This window comes from Oncorhynchus masou, chromosome 9 (assembly GCF_036934945.1).
Source record: "Oncorhynchus masou masou isolate Uvic2021 chromosome 9, UVic_Omas_1.1, whole genome shotgun sequence".
NCBI lineage: Eukaryota > Metazoa > Chordata > Actinopteri > Salmoniformes > Salmonidae > Oncorhynchus > Oncorhynchus masou.
Genome location: NC_088220.1, coordinates 72,113,068 through 72,137,566, shown reverse-complemented (window position 1 = coordinate 72,137,566; position 24,499 = coordinate 72,113,068). Strand labels below are relative to the sequence as shown.

General features: G+C 43.6%; 1 protein-coding gene across 1 annotated transcript in view; it reads right to left on the bottom strand.

Moving 5' to 3' along the window:
• Positions 1–13,602, bottom strand: part of LOC135546591 (chloride channel protein 2-like) — an 86,030-nt gene extending 72,428 nt beyond the window's left edge. The window contains exons 1-2 of the mRNA XM_064975153.1: positions 13,409–13,602; positions 8,869–9,022 (exon numbers count right to left, since the gene is read on the bottom strand). Coding sequence (XP_064831225.1) covers positions 8,869–9,022; positions 13,409–13,453 — 199 coding nt within the window. The 5' untranslated portion in view covers positions 13,454–13,602. The remainder of the gene's footprint in view (positions 1–8,868; positions 9,023–13,408) is intronic.
• Positions 13,603–24,499: the final 10,897 nt, after the last annotated feature.

Here is a 24,499-nt window from a genome sequence, read left to right as displayed (position 1 = left end):
GAAACATTGAATTTGACCTGCTATTAGCACATACAAATAACTGATTCATACATGGAAAATCAGAAGGAAGTTTGTTTTAAAATGTCTGTCCTATATGATTGGTTCCAAGATGGAATAGCAGTTCAGACGTCTTTTGTCCTCGTCTTGTCGTGTCCCGTATATATATATTTACAACTTTTTTCGCATACCTTTTTATATATATATTTTTATTTTCCATAAACTCATCTTCAAAACACTCTCCTGCAACCCGCCTCACCAATTTATATTTATAAAAATAAAAAAATATTATTTACCTCAAATCTGTAATCCTCCATAGAAGCTAGTCAGAAGCTAGCCAGAAGCTAATCAGAAGCTAGTTAGCTTCTTTACTGGCTAATCGTTAGTATTCAGCTAACCATAGTTTGTGGTCATCAGCGATCCTTTGGCTCGAAAGTCTATCGCCAGTTTTGTACGGCGCGGCTCAGAACGGAACATACTGGACCTATTTTTCTCTCCATGTCCCTGGATTTCAAACGCTAACTCTGGACATTCATACTATCGGCTTTCGTGGATTACGGAGCAAACATCAATTATTCCGGAGCTAGCAAGCTGAAGAGTTCCATCAATCACTCCTGGGCTACAATCACCTATCCGGACCCGTTTTTACTGCCAACGCGGAGCCCCACCAGGCCTTCACAACTGGACTACCGACGTTATCTACCCGAAGGAGTTATCCGGCTGGCTCCTCCGTCGCGACGTTACCTGAACGCCCATCTGTGGCCCGCTAACCGTTAGCTGTCTTATCGGCTGCTATCTGAATAGACCTATCGGGCAATTTATTTATTTTTTATTTATTTTTTCTTGGGCCTCTTGTTTTTTTTGTGTGATTTGGATTTATCCCTTCTACCACACGGAACCCCACTAATCCTACCGACTGAAACGCACAAGGTGGCTAATAACAGACCTCCATCCTATGCTAGCTTGCTACCGATGGCCCGGCTAGCTGTCTAAATCGCCGTGACCCCAACCAACCTCTCTACTCACTGGACCCTTTTGATCACTCAACTAAACATGCCTTTCCTTAATGTCAATATGCCTTGTCCATTGCTGTTCTGGCTAGTGTTTATTGGCTTATTTCACTGTAGAGCCTCTAGTCCTGCTCACTATACCTTATCCAACCTATTAGTTCCACCACCCACACATGCGATGACATCTCCTGGTTTCAATGATGTTTCTAGAGACAATATCTCTCTCTTCATCACTCAATACCTAGGTTTACCTCCATTGTATTCACATCCTACCATACCTTTGTCTGTACATTATACCTTGAAGCTATTTTATCACCCCCCGAAACCTCCCTTTACTCTCTGTTCCAGACGTTCTCGTAGACCAATTCTTATTGCTTTTAGCCGCACCCTTATTCTACTCCTCCTCTGTTCCGCTGGCGATGTAGAGGTGAATCCAGGCCCTACAGTGCCTAGCTCCACTCCTATTCCCCAGGCGCTCTCTTTTGATGACTTCAGTAACCTTAATAGCCTTGGTTTCATGCATGTTAACATTAGAAGCCTCCTCCCTAAGTTTGTTCTATTCACTGCTTTAGCACACTCTGCCAACCCGTGTTCTAGCTGTGTCTGAATCCTGGCTTAGGAAGACCACCAAAAATTCTGAAATGTTCATCCCAAACGACAACATTTTCAGACAAGATAGAACTGCCAAAGGTGGGCGGTGTTGCAATCTACTGCAAAGATAGCCTGCAGAGTTCTGTCCTACAATCCAGATCTGTTCCCAAACAATTTGAACTTCTACTTTTAAAAATCCACCTCTCTAAAAACAAGTCTCTCACCGTTGCCCCCTGCTATAGACCACCCTCTGCCCCCAGCTGTGCTCTGGACACCATATGTGAACTGATTGCCCCCCATCTATCTTCAATAGCTCGTGCTGCTAGGCGACCTAAACTGGAACATGCTTAACACCCCAGCCATCCTACAATCTAAACTTGATGCCCTCAATCTCACACAAATTATCAATGAACCTACCAGGTACCTCCCCAAAGCCTTAAACATGGGCACCCTCCTAGATATCATCCTAACCAACTTGCCCTCTAAATACACCTCTGCTGTCTTCAACCAAGATCTCAGCGATCACTGCCTCACTGCCTGCATTCGTAATGGGTCAGCGGTCAAACGACCTCCACTCATCACTGTCAAACGCTCCCTGAAACACTTCAGCGAGCAGGCTTTTCTAATCGACCTGGCCGGGGTATCCTGGAAGGATATTGATCTCATCCCGTTAGTAGAGGATGCCTGGGTATGTTTTTAAAATGCCTTCCTAACCATCTTAAATAAGCATGCCCCATTCAAGAAATTTAGAACCATGAACAGATATAGCCCTTGGTTCTCCCCAGACCTGACTGCCCCTAACCAACACAAAAACATCCTATGGCGTTCTGCATTAGCATCGAACAGCCCCTGTGATATGCAGCTGTTCAGGGAAGCTAGAAACCATTATACACAGGCAGTTAGAAAATCCAAGGCTAGCTTTTTCATGCAGAAATTTGCTTCCTGCAACACTAACTCAAAAAAGTTCTGGGACACTGTAAAGTCCATGGAGAATAAGAACACCTCCCCCCAGCTGCCCACTGCACTGAAGATAGGAAACACCGTCACCACTGATAAATTCACCATAATTGAGAATTTCAATAAGCATTTTTCTACGGCTGGCCATGCTTTCCACAAGGCTACTCCTCCCCCTGTCAACAGCACTGCACCCCCACAGCAACTCGCCCAAGCCTTCCCCATTTCTCCTTCTCCCAAATCCAGTCAGCTGATGTACTGAAAGAGCTGCAAATTCTGGACCCCTACAAATCAGCTGGGCTAGACAATCTGGACCCTTTCTTTCTAAAATTATTTTCCGAAATTGTTGCCACCCCTATTACTAGCCTGTTCAACCTCTCTTTCGTGTCGTCTGAGATTCCCAAAGATTGGAAAGCAGCTGCGGTCATCCCCCTCTTCAAAGGGGGGGACACTCTTGACCCAAACTGCTACAGACCTATATCTATCCTACCCTGCCTTTCTAAGGTCTTCGAAAGCCAAGTCAACAAACAGATTACCGACCATTTTGAATCTCACCATACCTTCTCTGCTATGCAATCTGGTTTCAGAGCTGGTCATGGGTGCACCTCAGCCACGCTCAAGGTCCTAAACGATATCTTAACCGCCATCGATAAGAAACATTACTGTGCAGCCATATTCATTGATCTGGCCAAGGTTTTCGACTCTGTCAATCACCACATCCTCATCGGCAGACTCGACAGCCTTGGTTTCTCAAATAATTGCCTCGCCTGGTTCACCAACTATTTCTCTGATAGAGTTCAGTGTGTCAAATCGGAGGGTCTGCTGTCCGGACCTCTGGCAGTCTCTATGGGGGTGCCACAGGGTTAAATTATTAGACCGACTCTCTTCTCTGTATACATCAATGATGTCGCTCTTGCTGCTGGTGAGTCTCTGATCCACCTCTACGCAGACGACACCATTCTGTATACTTCTGGCCCTTCTTTGGACACTGTGTTAACAACCCTCCAGGCAAGCTTCAATGCCATACAACTCTCCTTCCGTGGCCTCCAATTGCTCTTAAATACAAGTAAAACTAAATGCATGCTCTTCAACCGATCGCTGCCTGCACCTGTCCGCCTGTCCAACATCACTACTCTGGACGGCTCTGACTTAGAATACGTGGACAACTACAAATACCTAGGTGTCTGGTTAGACTGTAAACTCTCCTTCCAGACCCACATCAAACATCTCCAATCCAAAGTTAAATCTAGAATTGGCTTCCTATTTCGCAACAAAGCATCCTTCACTCATGCTGCCAAACATACCCTTGTAAAACTGACCATCCTACCAATCCTCGACTTCGGGGATTTCATTTACAAAATAGCCTCCAATACCCTACTCAACAAATTGGATGCAGTCTATCACAGTGCAATCCGATTTGTCACCAAAGCCCCATATACTACCCACCATTGCGACCTGTACACTCTCGTTGGCTGGACCTCGCTTCATACTCTTCGCCAAACCCACTGGCTCCATGTCATCTACAAGACCCTGCTAGGTAAAGTCCCCCCTTATCTCAGCTCGCTGGTCACCATAGCATCTCCCACCTGTAGCACACACTCCAGCAGGTATATCTCTCTAGTCACCCCCAAAACCAATTCTTTCTTTGGCCGCCTCTCCTTCCAGTTCTCTGCTGCCACTGACTGGAACAAACTACAAAAATCTCTGAAACTGGAAACACTTATCTCCCTCACTAGCTTTAAGCACGAACTGTCAGAGCAGCTCACAGATTACTGCACCTGTACATAGCCTGTCAGGATTTGGCCAGGGTTGTTCCGGGTTTTGGTCAGTAGATGCCCCCATTGTGCTTTTTGTCCTTATCTTTTTCCCTTGATCCCCATTAATTATTTGCACCTGTGCCTCGTTTCCTCTAATTGTATTTAAACCCTTAGTTTCCCTCAGTTCTGTGCTCTGTGTTTGTATGTTAGCACCCTGCCCTAGTGTTCTGTGTACTCTTGTCGATTCCGGGTGACGCTCTTGTGGTATTCTGTTTTTTGTTTTTGTTTATTTTTTGTGAGTTTCTTTTGAGGCCTTTTTGTGCTTATCCTACCACCTTTTGGATTTGCCATTTTTTGTATTTAAGGATTTTTTCTTTATTAAATACACCGTCTTAAGTACTGCTGTGTCTGCCTCATCTTCTGGGTTCTGCTGACTATTCGTGGCTCAGTTGGTTAAGTGACTGTTTCTCACTCCGGAGACCCAGGTTCGAAACCGGGTCCTGACATAGCCCACCTATAATTTAGCCCAAACAACTACCTCTCTCCCTACTGTATTTTTTTATTTATTTTGCTCATTTGCACCCCATTATTTTTATTTCTACTTTGCACATACTTCCACTGCAAATCTACCATTCCAGTATTTTACTTGCTATATTGTATTTACTTTGCCACCATGGCCTTTTTTACCTCCCTTATCTCACCTCATTTGCTCACATCGTATATAGACTTGTTTATACTGTATTATTGACTGTATGTTTGTTTTACTCCATGTGTAACTCTGTGTTGTTGTATGTGTCGAACTGCTTTGCTTTATCTTGGCCAGGTCGCAATTGTAAATGAGAACTTGTTCTCAACTTGCCTACGCGGTTAAATAAAGGTGAAATAAAAATAAAATAAATAAATATCTGAAAGACATAAGAAAGATCAGGATTTTTGTAATTTTTTTACCCATATTTATCAACCAAAAAATTTGCCCTAAACTACTTCTATATACATTTTCGTTAATTTTTAACTGGTACAGGGCAACCTTCAGACGAGTCTCGTGAGGCTTGTGTGCATCCTAGAGCAAAACATCTACTGACATGTACGTGGTTGTGAGGGTCTCACCTTTCCACAGAGGGGTCATTTAGTGTGTAGCCCAAACTGTTTGGTCGCTACAGACAGAAGTTGGCAGATCGGCGGTACTGACTTCGGCGGTACTGACTTGTGGCGCTTGTGGGAGCAAAACGGAGAACACCATCGTGTTCATGAGAGTCTCATCTTTCCATAGAGTGGTGTACAGTGCCTTCAGAAAGTATTCAGACCCCTTGACTTTTTCCACATTTTGTTAGGTTACAGCCTTATTCTAAAATGGATTAAATAAAGAAAAAAATCTCATCTACACAATAACACATAATGACGAAGCAAAAACCGTGTTTTAGAATTTTTAGCAGATATTTCTTTTTTTTAAATAAATATTACATGTACATAATTATTCAGACCATTTTTACTCATTACTTTGTTGAAGCACCCAACGATTACAGCCTCGAGTCGTCTTGGGTATGACACTACAAGCTTGGTGTAACGAGTGCGCTGAGAGTCGGGAAGCAAGTACACGGAGTGAGTGTTTTAATAAATAAACTAAACAATAAACACGAAACACAAAAAACGCACCAACATGAAACAGAGTCAATAACACCTGAGGAAAGAACCAAAGGGGAGTGACAGATATAGGGAAGATAATCAAGGAGGTGATGGATTCCAGATGAGTCTCATGAGGTGCTGGTGCGCTTGACGATGGTGACAGGTGTGCGGGTTAAATCAGCAGCCTGATGACCTTGAGGCCGGAGAGGGAGTATACGTGACACTTGGCACACCTATATTTGGGGAGTTTTTCCCATTCTTCTCTGCAGATCCTCTCAAGCTCTGTCAGGTTGGATGGGGAGCGTCGCTGCACAGGTCTTTTCAGGTCTCTCCTGAGATGTTCGATCAGGTTCAAGTGTGGGCTCTAGCTGGGCCACTCAAGGACATTCAGAGACTTGTCCCGAAGCCACTCCTGCGTTGTCTTGGCTGTGTGCTTAGGGTCTCTGTCCTGTTGGAAGGTGAACCTATGCCCCAGTCTGAGGTCCTGAGTGCTCTGGAGTATGTTTTCATCAAGGATCTCACAGAACTGTGCTCTATTAATCTTTGCATCAGTCCCTGACACTCAAAAACATCCCCAAAGCATGATGATGCTACCACCATACTTCACTGTAGGGATGGTGCCAGGTTTCCTCCAGACGTGACGCTTGGCATTCAGGCCAAAGTGTTCCATCTTGGTTTCATCAGACCAGAGAATCTTGTTTCTCATGGTCTGAGAGTCTTAAGGTTTCTTTTGCCAAACTCTAAGCAGGCTGCCATGTGCTTTTTACTGAGGAGTGGCTTCCGTCTGGTCAGTCTACCATAAAGGCCTGATTGGTGGAGTGCTGCAGAGATGGTTGTCCTTCTGGAAGTTTCTCCCATCTCCACATCCTTGACCAAGACCCTTCTCCCCCGATTGCTCAGTTTGGTCAAAATCAAAATCAAAATCAAATTTTATTTGTCACATACACATGGTTAGCAGATGTTAATGCGAGTGTAGCGAAATGCTTGTGCTTCTAGTTCCGACAATGCAGTACTAACCAACAAGTAATCTAACTAACAATTCCTAAACTACTGTCTTATACACAGTGTAAGGGGATAAAGAATATGTACATAAGGATATATGAATGAGTGATGGTACAGAGCAGCATAGGCAAGATACAGTAGATGGTATTGAGTACAGTATATACATATGAGATGAGTATGTAAACAAAGTGGCATAGTTAAAGTGGCTAGTGATACATGTATTACCTAAGGATGCAGTCGATGATATAGAGTACAGTATATACGTATGCATATGAGATGAATAATGTAGGGTAAGTAACATTATATAAGGTAGCATTGTTTAAAGTGGCTAGTGATATATTTACATCATTTCCCATCAATTCCCATTATTAAAGTGGCTGGAGTTGAGTCAGTGTCAGTGTGTTGGCAGCAGCCACTCAATGTTAGTGGTGGCTGTTTAACAGTCTGATGGCCTTGAGATAGAAGCTGTTTTCAGTCTCTCGGTCCCAGCTTTGATGCACCTGTACTGACCTCGCCTTCTGGATGATAGCGGGGTGAACAGGCAGTGGCTCGGGTGGTTTATGTCCTTGATGATCTTTATGGCCTTCCTGTAACATCGGGTGGTGTAGGTGTCCTGGGGGCAGCCAGCTCTAGGAAGAGCCTTGGTGGTTACAAACTTCTTCCATTTAAGAATGATGGAGGCCATTGGGTTCTTGGGGACCTTCAATGCTGCAGACATTTTTTGGTACCCTTCCCCAGATCTGTGTCTCGACACAATACTGTCTTGGAGCTCTACGGACAATTCCTTCGACCTCATGGCTTGGTTTTTGCTCAAACATGCACTGTCAACTATGGACCTTATATAGACAGGTGTGTGCCTTTCCCAATCATGTCCAATCAATTGAATTTACCACAGGTGGTTAAGTTGTATAAACCTGTCACAGATGATCAATGGAAACAGGATGCACCTGCGCTCAATTTCAAGTCTCATAGCAAAGGGTCTGAATACTTATGTAAATAATGTATTTTGTTTTTTATTTTTAATACATTTGCAAAAAATTCTAAAAACCTGTTTTCACTTTGTCATTATGGGTCTGAATAGTGAGTGGTTAAGGTTAGGGCTATGGTTGTTTCCATCAACTACTGTATCATCAAGTATTCTCAGGCTTGCTAGAGAAATGTGAACTGCAGTGGAGCTCTGGTCTGGGCAGTGTGCTCTGACTCCGCCCATTACAACTTCGCTCCCACTGCTGGGCAATTCTTCTAGGGGGGTGGACCATTCTTGTCACACACAGCAAACTGTTGAGTGTGAAAACCCCAGCAGATTTGCAGTTCTTAACACACATTGGTGCGCCTGGCACCTACTACCATTCAAAGGCACTTAAATATTTTGTCTTGCTAATTCACCATTTTATTGGCACATATACGCAGTCCATGTCTCAATTGCATCAAGGCTTAAAAATCCTTCTTTAGCCTGATTGAAGTGGATTGAACAGGTGATATCAATAAGAGATCATAGCTTCCACCTGAATACAGCTGGTCAGTCTATGTCATGGAAAGAGCAGGTGTTCATAATGTTTTGTACACGTGCAGTCTATTTCTAGTTAACAGGCTGTTCAGTCTACCAAAAACAAACATATTCATCATTATTATCACCATCAACAGTAAACAGAATGAGGTGGCACACACCACAAACACTGTACTAGCAAATAAACATCAACACACACACACACTGACTGCACAAACACTCAAAAACACTCCCTCCCAAATCCCACCTTACATACACTCCAGTTTATTTATGTTAGTAACAATGTAACTACATGGTATCTGGCAAAGTTTATGTGAAGTGAGACTTGTTTCACAGTAATAAAGAGAGACAGAGAGAGACCTGGTCAGAGAACATGGTCTGGTTACAGTATGTCCAGCTTGAGTGGTCAGTATTGGTCAGTACTCACTGCGACACTTGGCGCAGCAGCCCTTGTCATTCTCCAAAAGTTCCAGGGAGCGTGAGCGTTCTGTGACCGAGCGCCTCCGCACCCCCTCCTCCCTCAGGCGAGCTGCCTCTTCTTTAGCATACGCCCCCAACTCCTGTGTGTAGCGACCATACATCTGGAAGAACACACAGAAAGGGTTAAGGGAGAGCAGTACCAACTCCTGTGTGTAGCGACCATACATCTGGAAGAACACACAGACAGGGTTAAGGGAGAGCAGTACCAACTCCTGTGTGTAGCGACCATACATCTGGAAGAACACACAGAAAGGGTTAAGGGAGAGCAGTAGGTAACACACACACACAAACATATACAAGACATGCCATGTTCTTACAGCAAGGACTGGGTCTCACACTAGACAACCCTACCTACTACAACACTAGTTTACTTACACATACTGTAGAGGACATTTCTAGACATCTTGTTGAATGAATGGGTCCCAACGGCACATTGCAATGACAGTCTAAGTATGGTCTATGTATATGGTCCATGTATAGTACTGTATCAGCCAGAACAACTGACCCTATCTACAGTGTATAGGACTGTATCAGCCAGAACAACTGACCCTATCTACAGTGTATAGGACTGTATCAGCCAGAACAACAGGTAGGATATATGAGAGAGGGGGAGGAAGAGTAGTGATGGGGGGGAATCGATATAGTTACATACCGAAATATAATGTTTTACGAAATATAATATCGCAATATTATTTTTGCACTAGGTTGTTGTACCTGCACCAAAACTCCAGTATTTTTCCTTCATAGCTTGTTCTCCATCTTCTTTTTAAATAGGTAGCCAATTTGTTTTCTGCACTTTTATTTCCATGACTGATCAAAACTCGCTTTCTCATGGCTCTCTTTTGTCCCTCTGCAGCAGATATATGATGAGCAGTATGTTTGTGTACTAAGGAGTGGCTTCTGTCTATCCACTCTACCATAAAGGCCTGATTGGAGTGCTGCAGAGATGGTTGTCCTTTTGGAACAGGTATTCCCAAACTGGGGTAGCAATGCCGTCGGAGGTAAGCCATATAAAAATGTGATTCACATTTCACTTTTTATTTTTTATTATCTTCACATTTTCAAACATTACATTTACATTTTCCAACGGGGCTGTACATATGGGTGAGTTTTTCTCTCTCGCATGAGTAGCTTCGTTTCACTGCCAAAATTAAAATTAAACCATCTAATGTTCAGCGAAATAACAACACAATGTCAAATACAGGTAGCCTAGTCAAATAATTAACATCCAGTCACATTAACCGTTACTCTCTCACAGGAAACCTTCACTCTTGCACAGACATTTAGAAACAAAACATGAAAATTTGAAAAATAAGCCACAGAGTGTTTGGAGCGAGGATAAAGACGACCTTCGAGTAGTTAGACATGTATAAAAGTAACAGATACCATTAATAAGAAGGTTCTAGAAGCATCTTATATGGTGAGCTACCGAGTGGCTAAGACGTGTGCTCCCTCTCCGGCCTCTAGGTCACCACTCCCAGCACACACGTTACAGACAGGCAAGCCTCATACTATTATGGAGGACTTAATTCTTCCTGCTGCCGTGGATATGACTGGGACAATGCTGGGGGAAAAGGACAAAAAAAACTATACAGACAATGCCTTCATCAAACAACACTATTTCACTACGCATCAGTGACAAGGCAGGAGATGTTTTGAAACAATTACTGCTTCGCATACAAGCCAGTGAAGTATATGCGTTACAGCTGGATGAGTCAACAGACATGGCGGCCTGGCACAGCTCCTGGAATATGTCTGTTACGTTTATGGGGTGTCAATTAAGGAAGACATCCTCTTCTGCAAACCACTGGAAACCAGGACAACATGAGAGGATATTTTTAAAGTAATGGACTTTGGTGGTCAAGGTGTATTGGTATCTCTACTGACAGAGCAAAAACCACAATAGGGAGATATAGTGGAGTGGTAACGCGCATGCAAGCAGTTTCTCTGACGCCACTTGGGTACACTCCAGCATCCACCGAGAGGCTCTTGCTGCCAAGGGAATGCCTGACAGCTTGAAAGACATTTTGGACAATACAGTGAAAATGGTTAAATTTGTTAGAGCAAGGCCCTTGAAGTCGCGTCTATTTTCTATATTATGCAATGATATGGGCAGCGACCATGTAATGCTTTTACAACATACAGAAGTGCGCTGGTTATCAAGGGGCAAAGTATTGACATATTTTTTTTAAATTGAGAGACAAGCTTAAAGTTTTCTTTACTGACCATAATTTTCACTTGTCTGACCGATTGCATGATGATGAGTTTCACACGACTGGCCTATCTGACTTGCCTAGTTAAGTAAAGGTTAAATAAAAAATAAAAAAATGTGGGTGATGTTTTTTCTCGCCTGAATGATCTGAATCTAGGATTATTAATTTCGAGTCTCATTCCAAAGGGTCTCAATACTTATGTAAATAAGATATATATATTTATTTTTTTATACATTTGCAAAAAACATGTTTTTGCTTTGTCATTATGGGGTATTGTGTGTAGGTTGATGAGAATTTAAAAATAAAAATAAACATTTTTGGAATAAAGCGTAACAAAATGTGGAAAATGTCAACGGGTCTGAATATTTTCAAAAGCACATTATATTGACGTATAATGTTAAATTATTATATGAAGTTGCCAAACTTCAAAGAAATGGCATTTAAATCATCGTACATCATTAGATTACCTTCAGAATGCACTGTATAGGCTACATCATATACTTATAATCAAGTATGATGATGATAATAATAGTCATCATAATAATAATAATCATAATTGTAATAATAATAAATTATCATGCTTAATGTTCTACAAAAATGCCTAAAGAATGTTTTAATACATTTCATATGTGTGAATAATTGAAGTTTATCATAAAAATATGGAAATGACTCATATACTCTCTAATGTATCCTTCTTTACAATAAAGAATGAAGTGTCCCACTTTGCCAATCAAAGTGTCTCAAAATACCAGTGTGGGCGGCCCCAAAAGTTTTTTGTTAAGTAAAGTAGAGTTCTTAAGATATTTAGAACGGTATCATGATGGGGGTTATGACAATGCAATGATTCTGTAAGGTCAGTGTTGCGCCAAAAACCTCTCCCCTGCCCTTCAGATTTCCTTCATTTTGTGGCTCGAGTCAAATACTTTCTGTGGCACACACTACTGGTGTGAGCTACCAAAATGATTATGATGTGTGCCAGGTCTTGCAGTCTCAAGATAGAAGGGGGGGGGGGGGGGAGACAAGAAAATGGCATTGCCGACCCACCACCCCTCCTTCTAATTTCCTTAATTTTGTCACTAGAGTCAAATACTCTCTGTGGCACACATCAGGGTCAAATACTTTCTATAGAATAAACGTAGCCCCCCGCTGATCGTCGCTCAAATACTTTCTGTGGCACACATCAGTCAAATACTTTCTATAGAACAAACTTCACGTAGGCAACTGAAATTAATACTCTATGTATGTGTGTTAAACATAGAGAGAGTAAAATGTTGGCAAGCAATAAACATTTCAGAACAACTACTAGTCGAATAAGAAATGGGAGAGATAAGGAATTTTGGCAAAGAGATGTATTATGTATTATAGATGTATTATAGACACGTTAAACAAATAGCCAAACCGAAAACTGCAGACATTACTAGTGCCTCCCCGCGATCCAAAACGCCATAAAAACATTTTTATATGAAGCGCAGTCTGACGTGATCATTGACAGCTGCCTTGAAGGACACAAATAAAAATGCTTTCTGCTACTAAGATCAGTTAAATGTAGGCTAAACTGACAACGGACTGAAGAGCAGAACTCTATACTTGCAAGAAAATCGCAGCAATGAAGAATTGAGTGTGTGCGCGTTCACGCGAAGGGGGGATTCTGGCAGGGGGAGATTTTCGGCACAACACCTGTTAGCACATTTTCAGAAAGTTCCCCACTTTACCAATACTCACCTTATGCACATTGTGAATAATTTAACGACCTTAGACCCATTTAATGCAGTGTTTTAAAATAGGCCTACCCCTTTTAATCAAAATATATATATATATGTGTGAGAGAGAAATCATAAACCTCTATGTCATAAGTATCTTGTGACCTCTCATTTTACCAAACGTAAGCACCAGTCCAGGTGCGAGCCCAAAACTTTTATTTATTTATAGACACGTTAAACAAATAGCCAAATCTCTTTGCCGAAATTGTGAATGACACTGGCTCAAGCAGATGTAACGGACAACAAACAAATTCTTATTTTCAATGACGGCCTATGAACAGTGCCTGTTCAGGGGTAGAAAGACAGATGTGTACCTTGTCAGCTCGGGGGTTTGAACTTGCAACCTAACGGTTATTAGTCCAACACTCTAACCACTAGGATACCCTGGCGCCCTTTCACTCGTGTAACGAAGTGAAATTGAAGTGGCAACAATTTAGCTGATGAACGCTCAAATGGTATTTTATATCGAGAGAACGGAGAAAAGCGTTTCTCAGCTAGCAACAAGTTAACTTACCAACGTTTGTTCATAATGTAGCCCCCGCTGATCGTCGCTGGCCATGGCGCTACGGGCAGAGAGGTGCGAGAGATGAGGATGAGGTAGGAGTGAGACTCAAAAGCTCTCTCTTGTTTGCTAGTGACGAGAACACTACGCGGATTAACGTGTCGTGAAGTTTATGACGTTCACGAGATGAACTCAAAAATGCTGTTTAACAAAGTTCCTTCATTTTATATCCCCAAATCTCTTCAATCCAGAGGCGGGACTTGTGCAATGGTGTGTAGTGCTTTAGGTGCGGGAGCGCCCCACCAAAAGTTAGTTACTTCATTATTTCGCAATCAAAGTTTGTACCGACAGATGTAGCTTATTGAATATTATTATAGAATATTAATAAAAATGTATCCTCCAATTGCAACGTCTGCCTATGCCCATACATGTTGTCTCAAGAAACGTATATTTTTAATACCCTCAAACATCAAGTTTGGTATACCTACAGTGCCTTCAGAAAGTATTCACACCCCTTTACTTTTTCTACATTTTGTTGTGTTACAGCCTGAATTTAAAATGGTTTAAATTGAGATTTTGTGTCACTGATCTACACACAATACCCCATAATGGCAAATTGGAATATCGTTTGTAGAACATTTTAGAAATGTATAAAAAATGTAAAGCTGAAATATCTTGAGTCAATAAGTATTCAACCCCTTTGTTATGGCATGCCTAAATAAGTTTAAGAGTAAAAATGTGCTTAACTAATCATATAATAAGTTGCATGGACTCATTCCGTGTTCAATAATAGTGGTTAACATAATTTTTTTATGGATGGTGTATCAATACACCCAGTCACTACAAAGGTACAGGCGTCCTTCCTAACTCAGTTTCACCATGATGTCAATGATGATTTTAAAAGAGTTACAGAGTTAAATGGTTGTGATATGAGAAAACTGAGGATGGATCAACAATATTGTAGTTACTCCACAATACTAACCTAAATGAAAGAGTGAAAAAATATTCCAAAACATGCATCCTGTTTGCAACAAGGCACTCAAGTAATACTGCAGAAATGTGCCAAAGAAATGTACTTTTTGCTCTGAATACAAAGCGTTATGTTTGGGACAAATCCAACACAACACATCACCGAGTACCACTCTTCATATTTTCAAGCTTGGTGGTGGCTGCATCATATTATTGGTATGCTTTTCATTGGTAAGGACCAGGGAATTATTTTCAAGATAAACATAAACTAAATACAGCTATAAGCACAGGGCAAATCCTAGAGGAAATCCTGCTTTCCAAACCTACTTTCCAAGACACTGGGAAAATGTTCACCAGGACAATAACCCCACAAAAAATTTCTGTAGTCTATTTCATTCTCAGAAAAATTGCCAACAAAATTGCCAACAAGGACATTAACCACCCAAGCTATTGCCTGTTCACCCCGCTATCATCAAGAAGGCGAGGTCAGTACGGGTGCATCAAAGCTGGGACCGAGACTGAAAAACAGCTTCTATCTCAAAGCCATCAGACTGTTAAATAGCCATCACTAGCCAGCCTCCACCAAGTACCCTGCCCGGAACTTAATCACTGTCACTAGCCGGCTACCACACGGTTACTCAACTCTGCATCTTAGAGGCTGCTGCCCTGTGTACATAGACATGGAATCACTGTTCACTTTAATAATGTTTACATACTGTTTCACTCATTTCATACATACATATGTCACGGCTGTTGAAGGATGAGGACCAAGGTGCAGCGTAGTGAGCGTACATTTTCTTTATTTTAACCAAAATGACGCCAAACAAAACAATAAACACTACAAAAACAAACCATAAAGCTCACAAGCAAAGTACTAAAACAGAGACAACCTCCCACACACACAGGTGGGAAAAGGGTCCCTAAGTATGGTGCCCAATCAGAGACAACGATAGACAGCTGTGCCTGATTGAGGTGCGGACTCCGGCCGCAAAACCTAAACCTATAGGGGGGGGGGGGGTCTGGGTGGGCATCTATCCGCGGTGGCGGCTCTGGTGCGGGACCGGGACCCCGTTACACCTCAGGCTTGGCCTCTCGAGTGGGGACTCTCGCCGCCGACCCCGGACTGGGAACCCTCGCAGCAGGCCCCGGACAGGAGGGCGACTTGGCAGCTCCGTACAGGAGGGTGACTCTGGCAGCTCCTGACAGGAGGGCGACTCTGGCAGCTCCTGACAGGAGGGCAACTCTGGCAGCTCCGGACAGGAGGGCGACTCTGGCAGCTCCGGACAGGGCGCAGGCACAGGACTCACCAGGCTGGGGAGACACACAGGAGACCTGGCTCTGGGAGCAGGCACAGGACTCACCAGGCTGGGGAGACACACAGGAGATCTGGCTCTGGGAGCAGGCACAGGACTCACCAGGCTGGGGAGACACACAGGAGACCTGGCTCTGGGAGCAGGCACAGGACTCACCAGGCTGGGGAGACACACAGGAGACCTGGCTCTGGGAGCAGGCACAGGACTCACCAGGCTGGGTAGACCTACTGGAGGCCTGGTCCGTGGAGGAGGCACAGGATAGACCGGGCTGTGGGGGAGCACTGGAGATCTGGTGCATAGCCTTGGCACCACTCTTCCAGGCTGAATACCCACTCTAGCCCGTCACGTGCTGGGAGCTGGAACAGGCCGCACTGGGTTTTCCTGGCGAACTGGGGAAACCGTGCTTAGAGCCGGCGCAGGATATCCTGGCCCGAGGAGACGCACTGGAGGTCTGGAGAGCAGGGCTGGCACAATCCGTCCTGGCTGGATCCTCACCCTAGCCCGGCAGATGCGGGGAGCTGGGATGTAGCGCACCTGGCTAAGAACGCACACTGGAGACACTGGACGCTCCACCGCATAACACGGTGCCTGACCAGTACGACGCCCGCCACGGTAAGCACGGTGAGTTGGCTCAGGTCTCCAACCTGACTCTGCCACACTCCCCGTGTGCCCCCCCAAAAAAACATTTTTTGGGGCTGCCTCTCGGGCTTCCTTGCCAGCCGTGTTCCCTCGTAATGTTGCCACTCAGCCTTAGCTGCCTCCAGTTCCTCCTGTGGATGGCGATACTCCCCAGCCTGCCTCCAGGGTCCCTACCCATCCAGGATCTCCTCCCATGTCCAGGAGTCCATTACACCACGCTGCTTGATCTTTTGGGGGTGGGAGGTTCTGTCTCTGTTTAGAGCACTTTGCTTGTAAGCTTCACGGTTTGTTTTTGTAGTGTTTATTGTTTTGTTTGGCATCATTTTGCTTAAAATAAAGAAAATGTACGCTCAACACGCGGCACCTTGGTCCTCATCCTTCAACAGCTGTGATAATATACTGTATTCTACTGTACTCGAGTCAATGCCACTCCGACATTGCTCATCCTAATATTTATATATTTCTTAATTGCATTAATTTACTTTGAGATTGATGTATATTGTTGTAAATTGTTAGATTTTACTGCACTGTTGGAGTTAGGAACACAAGCATTTCACTACAACCGCAATAACATCTGCTAATTATGTGTATGTGACCAATCAATTTTGATTTGATTAGATTTTTGTAAATACTAATTCGTTATTATGTGATGTTGCCAGGCATTGATTGAGCTTCAGAAATCATGTCCCAGAAATATTTTTACCAGCTATGTGTATTCTCAAATTGAAAAAAAGTTAGAGAGCCCTCATGCTTCGGCAGCACTACACCCCTGGATTTGTGTGGCTTGGAGATGTATGACACACCCCTCTAGCTCGTTCAAATGGTACAGTCTGTCCTCTTGTTTTCTGAACAGTGAAAGTTCAGGCAAAGATGGTGGACAGATAAGATTGTTTAGTCATACCGTCTACCATTGAAAAAAATTGTCACGATTCCGGTCTGTGTAAGTGGGTGTTTCCTCTCTCTTGTGAGCATGTTTTTCCAGCGTGAGCTCACGGTTCCTCCACAATAGAGCCCCACAGTGGAGGTGTCAAAAAACAATATAACCTAGTGGCCAAACAGGGAAATGGTTCCAATTGTTTTTTCAACCATTCATTGTTTTCCATAGGAGATTTTAGAAACACTTAAAATAGGGGTTGTGTTTAGTGTAGGCTTACCCTGTTGTGACGTTTTGATAACCATTTAAATCTCTCTCGGACAAGGCGACTGTTATCAATATATTTTGCCCAAATGCGCAAAGAGCCTGTTGATCCATTGCGTCAAACTTGGCCTTCGTTAGCCAATACAGAATGCCGGGCGATATTCCTGGTGTGTAAGCATTGGCTTGATCGGCTTAATCTACCAACCAATCACCTTCCACAACACCTTCTCCCTAACCGTCCTCCGTACACTAGCACACCACAAGCACAGAGACACACCTTGTCGTGTGATTGGCTCAAATTAAATGATGACAAATACATTATTCAGTTGGTCCCATAGAATTCTATGGTCACTCCCAGTAAGGCCAACGTTGAGTAGTTGATATCCCAGGCTTATATGCGCTGTGCGCAATAGCTTGATTTGACCATGTATTGACAATGTTGTGTGGTTAATGTGTGGTCTATATGTTGTCAGAGGGAGGTGGAATGCAGACAGCAGATGACAGATGGAGGGTTGAGGTGGTGGAGGTGGTGGGGACAGTGGACTCAGTGGAGGACATCCCAGCCACTTGGCAGTGTTGCTACTGTTACTTCCTACCTGATCGATAAGAGGACATCACTTCTGCTTGTACAATCAATCAATTAAGCACAATTATATATGGATTTTTTGTGACTATCTCACATATCCAATCAAATTTTATTAGTCACATGCGCCAAATACAACAGACCTTACAGTGAATTGCTTACTTACGAGCCCCTAACCGACAGTGCAGTTAAAAAAAAATTGAAATAAGAATAAGAGATACAAGTAACAAGTAATTAAAGAGCAGCAGTAAAATAACAATAAATACAGGGGCGTTCCGGTGCAGAGTTAATGTGCAGGGGCACCGGTTAGCTGAGGGAGTATGTATATGTAGGTAGAGTTAATTAAAGTGACTATGCATAGATGACAACAGAGAGTAGCAGTGGTGTGGAGAGCGGTGTGGCGGGGGGGCACTAGATGTTCAGGAGTTTTATGGCTTGGGGGTAGAAGCTGTTTAGAAGCCTCTAGGACCTAGACTTGGGACTCCGGTACCGCTTGCCGTGCGGTAGCAGAGAGAACAGTCTATGACTAGGGTGGCTGGAGTCTTTGACAATTTTTAGGGCCTTCCTCTGACACCGCCTGGTATGGAGGTCCTGGCAGGAAGCTGTATTTTACCCCCTTTTTCGATCTTGTCTCATCGCTGCAAATAACCAATGTGCTCGGGGGATGAAGGTCGAGTCATGCGTCCTCCAAACCACACTTGTTAAAACCCGCCCGCTTAACCCGGGAGCCAGCCGCACCAATGTGTCGGAGGAAACACCCTTCAACTGATGACGAGGTTAGCCTGCAGGCGCCCGGCTCAACAACAAGGATTCGCTAGAGCGCAATGAGCCAAGTTAAGCCCCTCCGGCCAAACCCTCCCGTAACCCGGACGATGCTGGGACAATTGTGCGGCACCCTATGGGACTCCCGATCATGGCTGGTTGTACAACAGCCCAGGATCGAACCCGGGTCTGTAGTGACGCTTTAGACCGCTGCGCCACTCGAGAGACCCCATGACAAAGTGCTTTAATAGTAACCTGGCCTGAACTGGAGAAACCCAGGACTTACAGGGCACCACTGCTCCTGCCATTTCTTTCTCCCTGTGTGATGTCATATCCTGTTCCTGTTTAGGGCCAGCTGAATGCAGGTGTGTTCTCCCGTCAACATGAGGCTCCTGCTGCTCCCGTCCCAAATACAAACAGGTACACACATACACAGATACACACACAAACACACACACTATTAGGAATGGTCCCCTATTTACATGTCCGTGTGTATGTTTGTTGTGTGTCAGAGGTGAGGGATGATAAGCCAGTTTTTGAGAAGAGGCATCTGGTGAGGGAGGAGGACATGTAGATGCACTCCAAGTTCATGAACAGAAAGGTGACATATTAGTTTTTCCCTACACCCTACCATTACCATGTACTGTCACCTTAGCCCCTAAACCAATAATCCCTACGTTTCCAACATACGTTTCCAACATGACCTGATTTGTGTGTGTGTGTGTGTGTTGAAGGCAGAGCATGCCTCATACCTGCGGCTGGCAGCTCCGCGCATGCCTCATACCTGAGGCTGTCAGCTCTGCGCCATGATGCCTGACTTTTTGCAGTTCCTGTTACTACATAAACCAAGCAATGTCTTCATGGTCGCCCGTGAGGACTTCTCTCCCTTCCGCTCCCACCAAACACCTTCAACACCTCCTCACTGTGAGGACACACACTGTAGCTGCATCTCAATAGTCTATTAGCTTCCTCTCACAGGCACTTTACTGAGATCAATACTCTTCTGGTTATCACTTGTCACTAGTATGTACAGAGGCCCTCGAGATCATCAAATATGATTGTTTTTATGGATGTTTTGTATTTTATTTTGTGATTCTGTTGTTACTGTCTACTGTTTTTGTTTGTATGAGCTGCACTGAAACTAATTCAAATCAAGAGTTACAGTTATGTCAGTTGGTGTGAATGAAATAAAATGTAATATATTTTCCATGCTTTATTTCTGTTAAGAACTTTATCATCGAGTGTGATCATTTCAGTAACTGCTACTTTGCTTTGGCTCTGAGGAGGTGTTGAAGGTGCGCAAACATAAGACGTCGCTTGGTTTTCGTAGTAACAGGTACTGCAAGAAGTCAGCCATCATGGCGAGGAGCTCTGGGTTCTACTGCAAGACAAGCTTCCCCTTCAACTCCTCCTGTAACACACACACACGTCATGTTAGAAACGTAAGGGTTAGTGGTTTAAGGTTAAGGGGCAAAGGTGATAGTAAGGGATAATGGTAGGGTGTAGGGAAAACAAATATGTCACCTTTCTGTCCAGGAACTTGGAGTGCATCTGCATGTCCTCCTCCCACACCAGACGCCCCTTCTGGCTTATCATCCCTCAACTCTGACACACAACAAACATACACACAAACATGTAAATAGGGGAACATTCCTAATAGTGTTTGTGTGCGTGTGTATCTGTGTACCTGTTTGTATTTGGGGTGGGAGCAGCAGGAGCCTCATGTTGACGGGAGAGCACGCCTGCATTCGGCTGGCCCTAAAGAGGAACAGGATACAACATTACACGGAGAGAAAGAGATGGCAGGAGCAGTGGTGCCCTGTATGTCCTGGGTTTCTCTGGTGTAGGTCGGGTTACTGTAAAGGCTCTTTGTGATAACTGCTGATGTAAAGTAAAATGCCATATATAGTTGTACTTGTTTAAATTATTTATTGATTGTATAAGTAGAAGTGATGTCCTCTTACCCGTCAGGTAGGAAGTAGCAGTGATGTCCTCTTACCCGTCAGGTAGGAAGTAGCAGTGATGTCCTCTTACCCTTCAGGTGAGAAGTAACAGTTATGTCCTCTTACCTGTCAGGTTGGAAGTAGCAGTTATGTCCTCTTACCTGTCAGGTAGGAAGTAGCAGTTATGTCCTCTTACCTGTCAGGTAGGATGTAACAGTTATGTGCTCTTACCCTTCAGGCAGGAAGTTGCAGTGATGTCCTCTTACCTGTCAGGTAGGAAGTAACAGTGATGTCCTCTTACCCGTCAGGTGGGAAGTAACAGTTATGTGCTCTTACCCTTCAGGTAGGAAGTAGCAGTGCCAACACTGCCAAGTGGCTGGCTTGTCCTCTACTGACTCCACTGTCCTCTCCAAACACCTCCATCACCTCCACTCCCACTGTCTGCACGCCAGCTGCCTCTGACCACAGATAGACCATACATTAACCACACAACAGGGTCAATACACGGTCACACCAAACATAACCTTGTCCAGGTTATCGTGCACAACACATGTAAGCCTGGGATATCAACCACTCAAAGTTGGCTTTACTTGGAGTGACCATAGATATCTATGGGACTAACTGAGTAAAGTATTTGTCATCAATACATTTTAGCCAATCACACAACTGCGAGGCATGCGTATGTGCTTGTGGGGTGCTAGCGTACAGGGGAGCGTTAGGGGGAAGGTGTTGTGGGAGATGATTGTTTGGTAGATTAAGCCATTTCATGTTTTGATGGATTTAATGAATTGATATGTGTTGGGAGTATACATTATAATATACCTAGGAAATCAGGGCAGCAAAGTTATCCAAACCATATCATTACTTTCATTTATAACTTTATTCTTACTATTTTATGGGGGCATCACATCAGAGCCAAAGCATTTCTTAACAGAAATAAAGCATGGAAAATATACAAGTTATGAAATAATACATTTTATTTTATTGATAGCAACTGACATAACTGTAACTCTTTCAATTGCCATAGCAACAGAGTTTATTGGAATTCGTTTCAGTGTACAAACAAAAACAGTAGACATTACATTTACATTTAAGTCATTTAGCAGACGCTCTTATCCAGAGCGACTTACAAATTGGTGAATTCACCTTCTGACATCCAGTGGAACAGCCACTTTACAATAGTGCATCTAAATCATTAAGGGGGGGGGGGGTGGTGAGAAGGATTACTTATCCTATCCTAGGTATTCCTTGAAGAGGTGGGGTTTCAGGTGTCTCCGGAAGGTGGTGATTGACTCCGCTGTCCTGGCGTCGTGAGGGTTACTCACTAAATAAAATACAAAACATCCATTAAAACAATCATATTTAATGATCTCGAGGGCCTCTTGTACATACTAGTGATAAGTGATAACAAGAACAGTATTTTCCTAAGTAAAATGCCTGTGAGAGGAAGCTAATAGACTATTGATATGCAGCCAGAATGTGTGTCCTCAAGGTAAAATTCAAATCAAATATTTATTTGTCACATACACATGGTTAGCAGATGTTAATGCGAGTGTAGCGAAATGCTTGTGCTTCTAGTTCAGGCAATGCAGTAATATCCAACGAGTAATCTAACCTAACAATTACACAACAACTACCTTATACACAGAAGTGTAAAGGAATAACTAAGAATATGTACATGAAAAAATATCTGAATGAGTGATGGTATAGAACGGCATAGGCAAGATGCAGTAGATGGTATAGAGTACAGTATATACATATGAGATGAGTAATGTAGGGTATGTAAACACTATATGAAGTGGCATTGTTTAAAGTGGCTAGTGATACATTTATTACATCAATTTTTCCATTATTAAAGTGGCTCAAGTTGAGTCAGTATATTGGCAGCAACCACTCAATGATAGTGATGGCTGTTTAACAGTCTGATGGCTTTGAGATAGAAGCTGTTTTTCAGTCTCTCGGTCCCTGCTTTGATGCACCTGTACTGACATCGCCTTCTGGATGATAGCGGGGTGAACAGGCAGTGGCTCAGGTGGTTGTTGTCCTTGATGATCTTTTTGGCCTTCCTGTGATATTGGGTGGTATATGTGTCTTGGAGGGCAGGTAGTTGCCCCCGGTGATGCATTGTGCAGAGCTCACTACCCTCTGGAGAGCCTTACGGTTGTGGGCGGAGCAGTTGCCGTACCAGGCGGTGATACAGCCCGACAGGTTGCAACCCTTGCTCGGATTTTGTCTACCTTGTTGTCATGAGACTGGGCATTGGCGAGTAGTATGCTCGGGAGCGGTGCGCGATGTGCCCGTCTCTGGAGCCTGACCAGAAGACCGCTCCATCTGCCCTTTCTACGGCGTCGTTGTTTTGGGTCGCCGGCTGGGATCCGGTCCATTGTCCTGGGTTGTGGGCAAAGCAGACGATCCGCTTCGGGAAAGTCCTATTCCTGGTCGTAATGTTGGTGAGTTGACGTTGCTCTTATAGCCAATAGTTCCTCCCGACTGTATGTAATAAAACCTAAGATTTCCTGGGCAAACAATGTAAGAAATAACACATAAAAAAAACAAAATAGTGCATTGTTTCCTTAAGAACCCGAAGCGAGGCGGCCATCTCTGTCGGCGCCGGAAGTAACAGTTGAGGGGGTGTTGAAGATGCCCCCAGGGTAACTAATGTTACTTGTTGGTGGCCCTTATTATAGCTAACCTGGCGAAGGCTAGCTTGCTAGCTGGTGTGATTGTCAGGTAATATTAGTCACACAGCTTTTACTTTGAAAACTGCTAGCCCATGTATCATGTTGCAGCCCCTCCTCTCCACGCCCACACAGTCTCTGTTGATTGTTCATTATTGTGGAAGAAATTAGAAAAACGAATTCAAGCAGTGGAAATAGTTATCCATCGGTTTAAGTTCGGATATCAGTTGAACAACCATTACACAGATCAAATGAGTTAGTTATTTAATCTAACATGCTCAGGGAATGCATGATGGATATTTTGATGTGCAACCCTGTTTATTGACCGAAAATCAGCTATAACTGGGAAAACTAACTAGCAGGAAATATCAACAAATTTGCACACGTGTCTACATGCGGCAGTTTCTTTTTTCTGAAGCCCCAACAACTGAGTCTTGAAGAAGTCTGTCTAACGTCTTAGCCAGCTAGCAAAATGCTAGTTTTGTTTTAAAAGAAAATGGCTGAGATGACTCAAACACTGTAACTAGATAGCAAGCCCTTCTTGGTGACAATGTTATTGGGGTGTGGGAATGTTACATTCATCTTTTAATTGAATTTGGTGGTTACTACTGGCTTCAGATAGCAAGAGAAACTGTCTGCCATGTATGATATTCGGAGTGACATCATACACCCAAGAAGCCTCAAACAATCACGTGACAGACGTTAATGACTTTGCCTCCTTATGTTAAGGCTGCTGCGAATTTTCGCAGCTTTTTGTTAAAAATCGCGCAACATTTCAACGTCCTGCTAGTCATGCCAGGAATATAGTATATGCATATGATTAGTATGTGTGGATAGAAAACACTCTGAAGTTTCTAAAACTGGTTAAATTATGTCTGTGACTATAACAGAACGTGTTTCGTGGTCAAAATCCCAAGGAAACCTGATCACAGCTTCCACACGATGTCGCCAGTGTTGTGAATTCTATTTAGGTAAATCCTTGGTCATATGAGTAATAGGCACATCCTGTTATGGAGTCTCCCAGAGGAAGTGATGAAAGGGGCAAACTGGGAGACGATTTCCAAACTTACAGCTATTG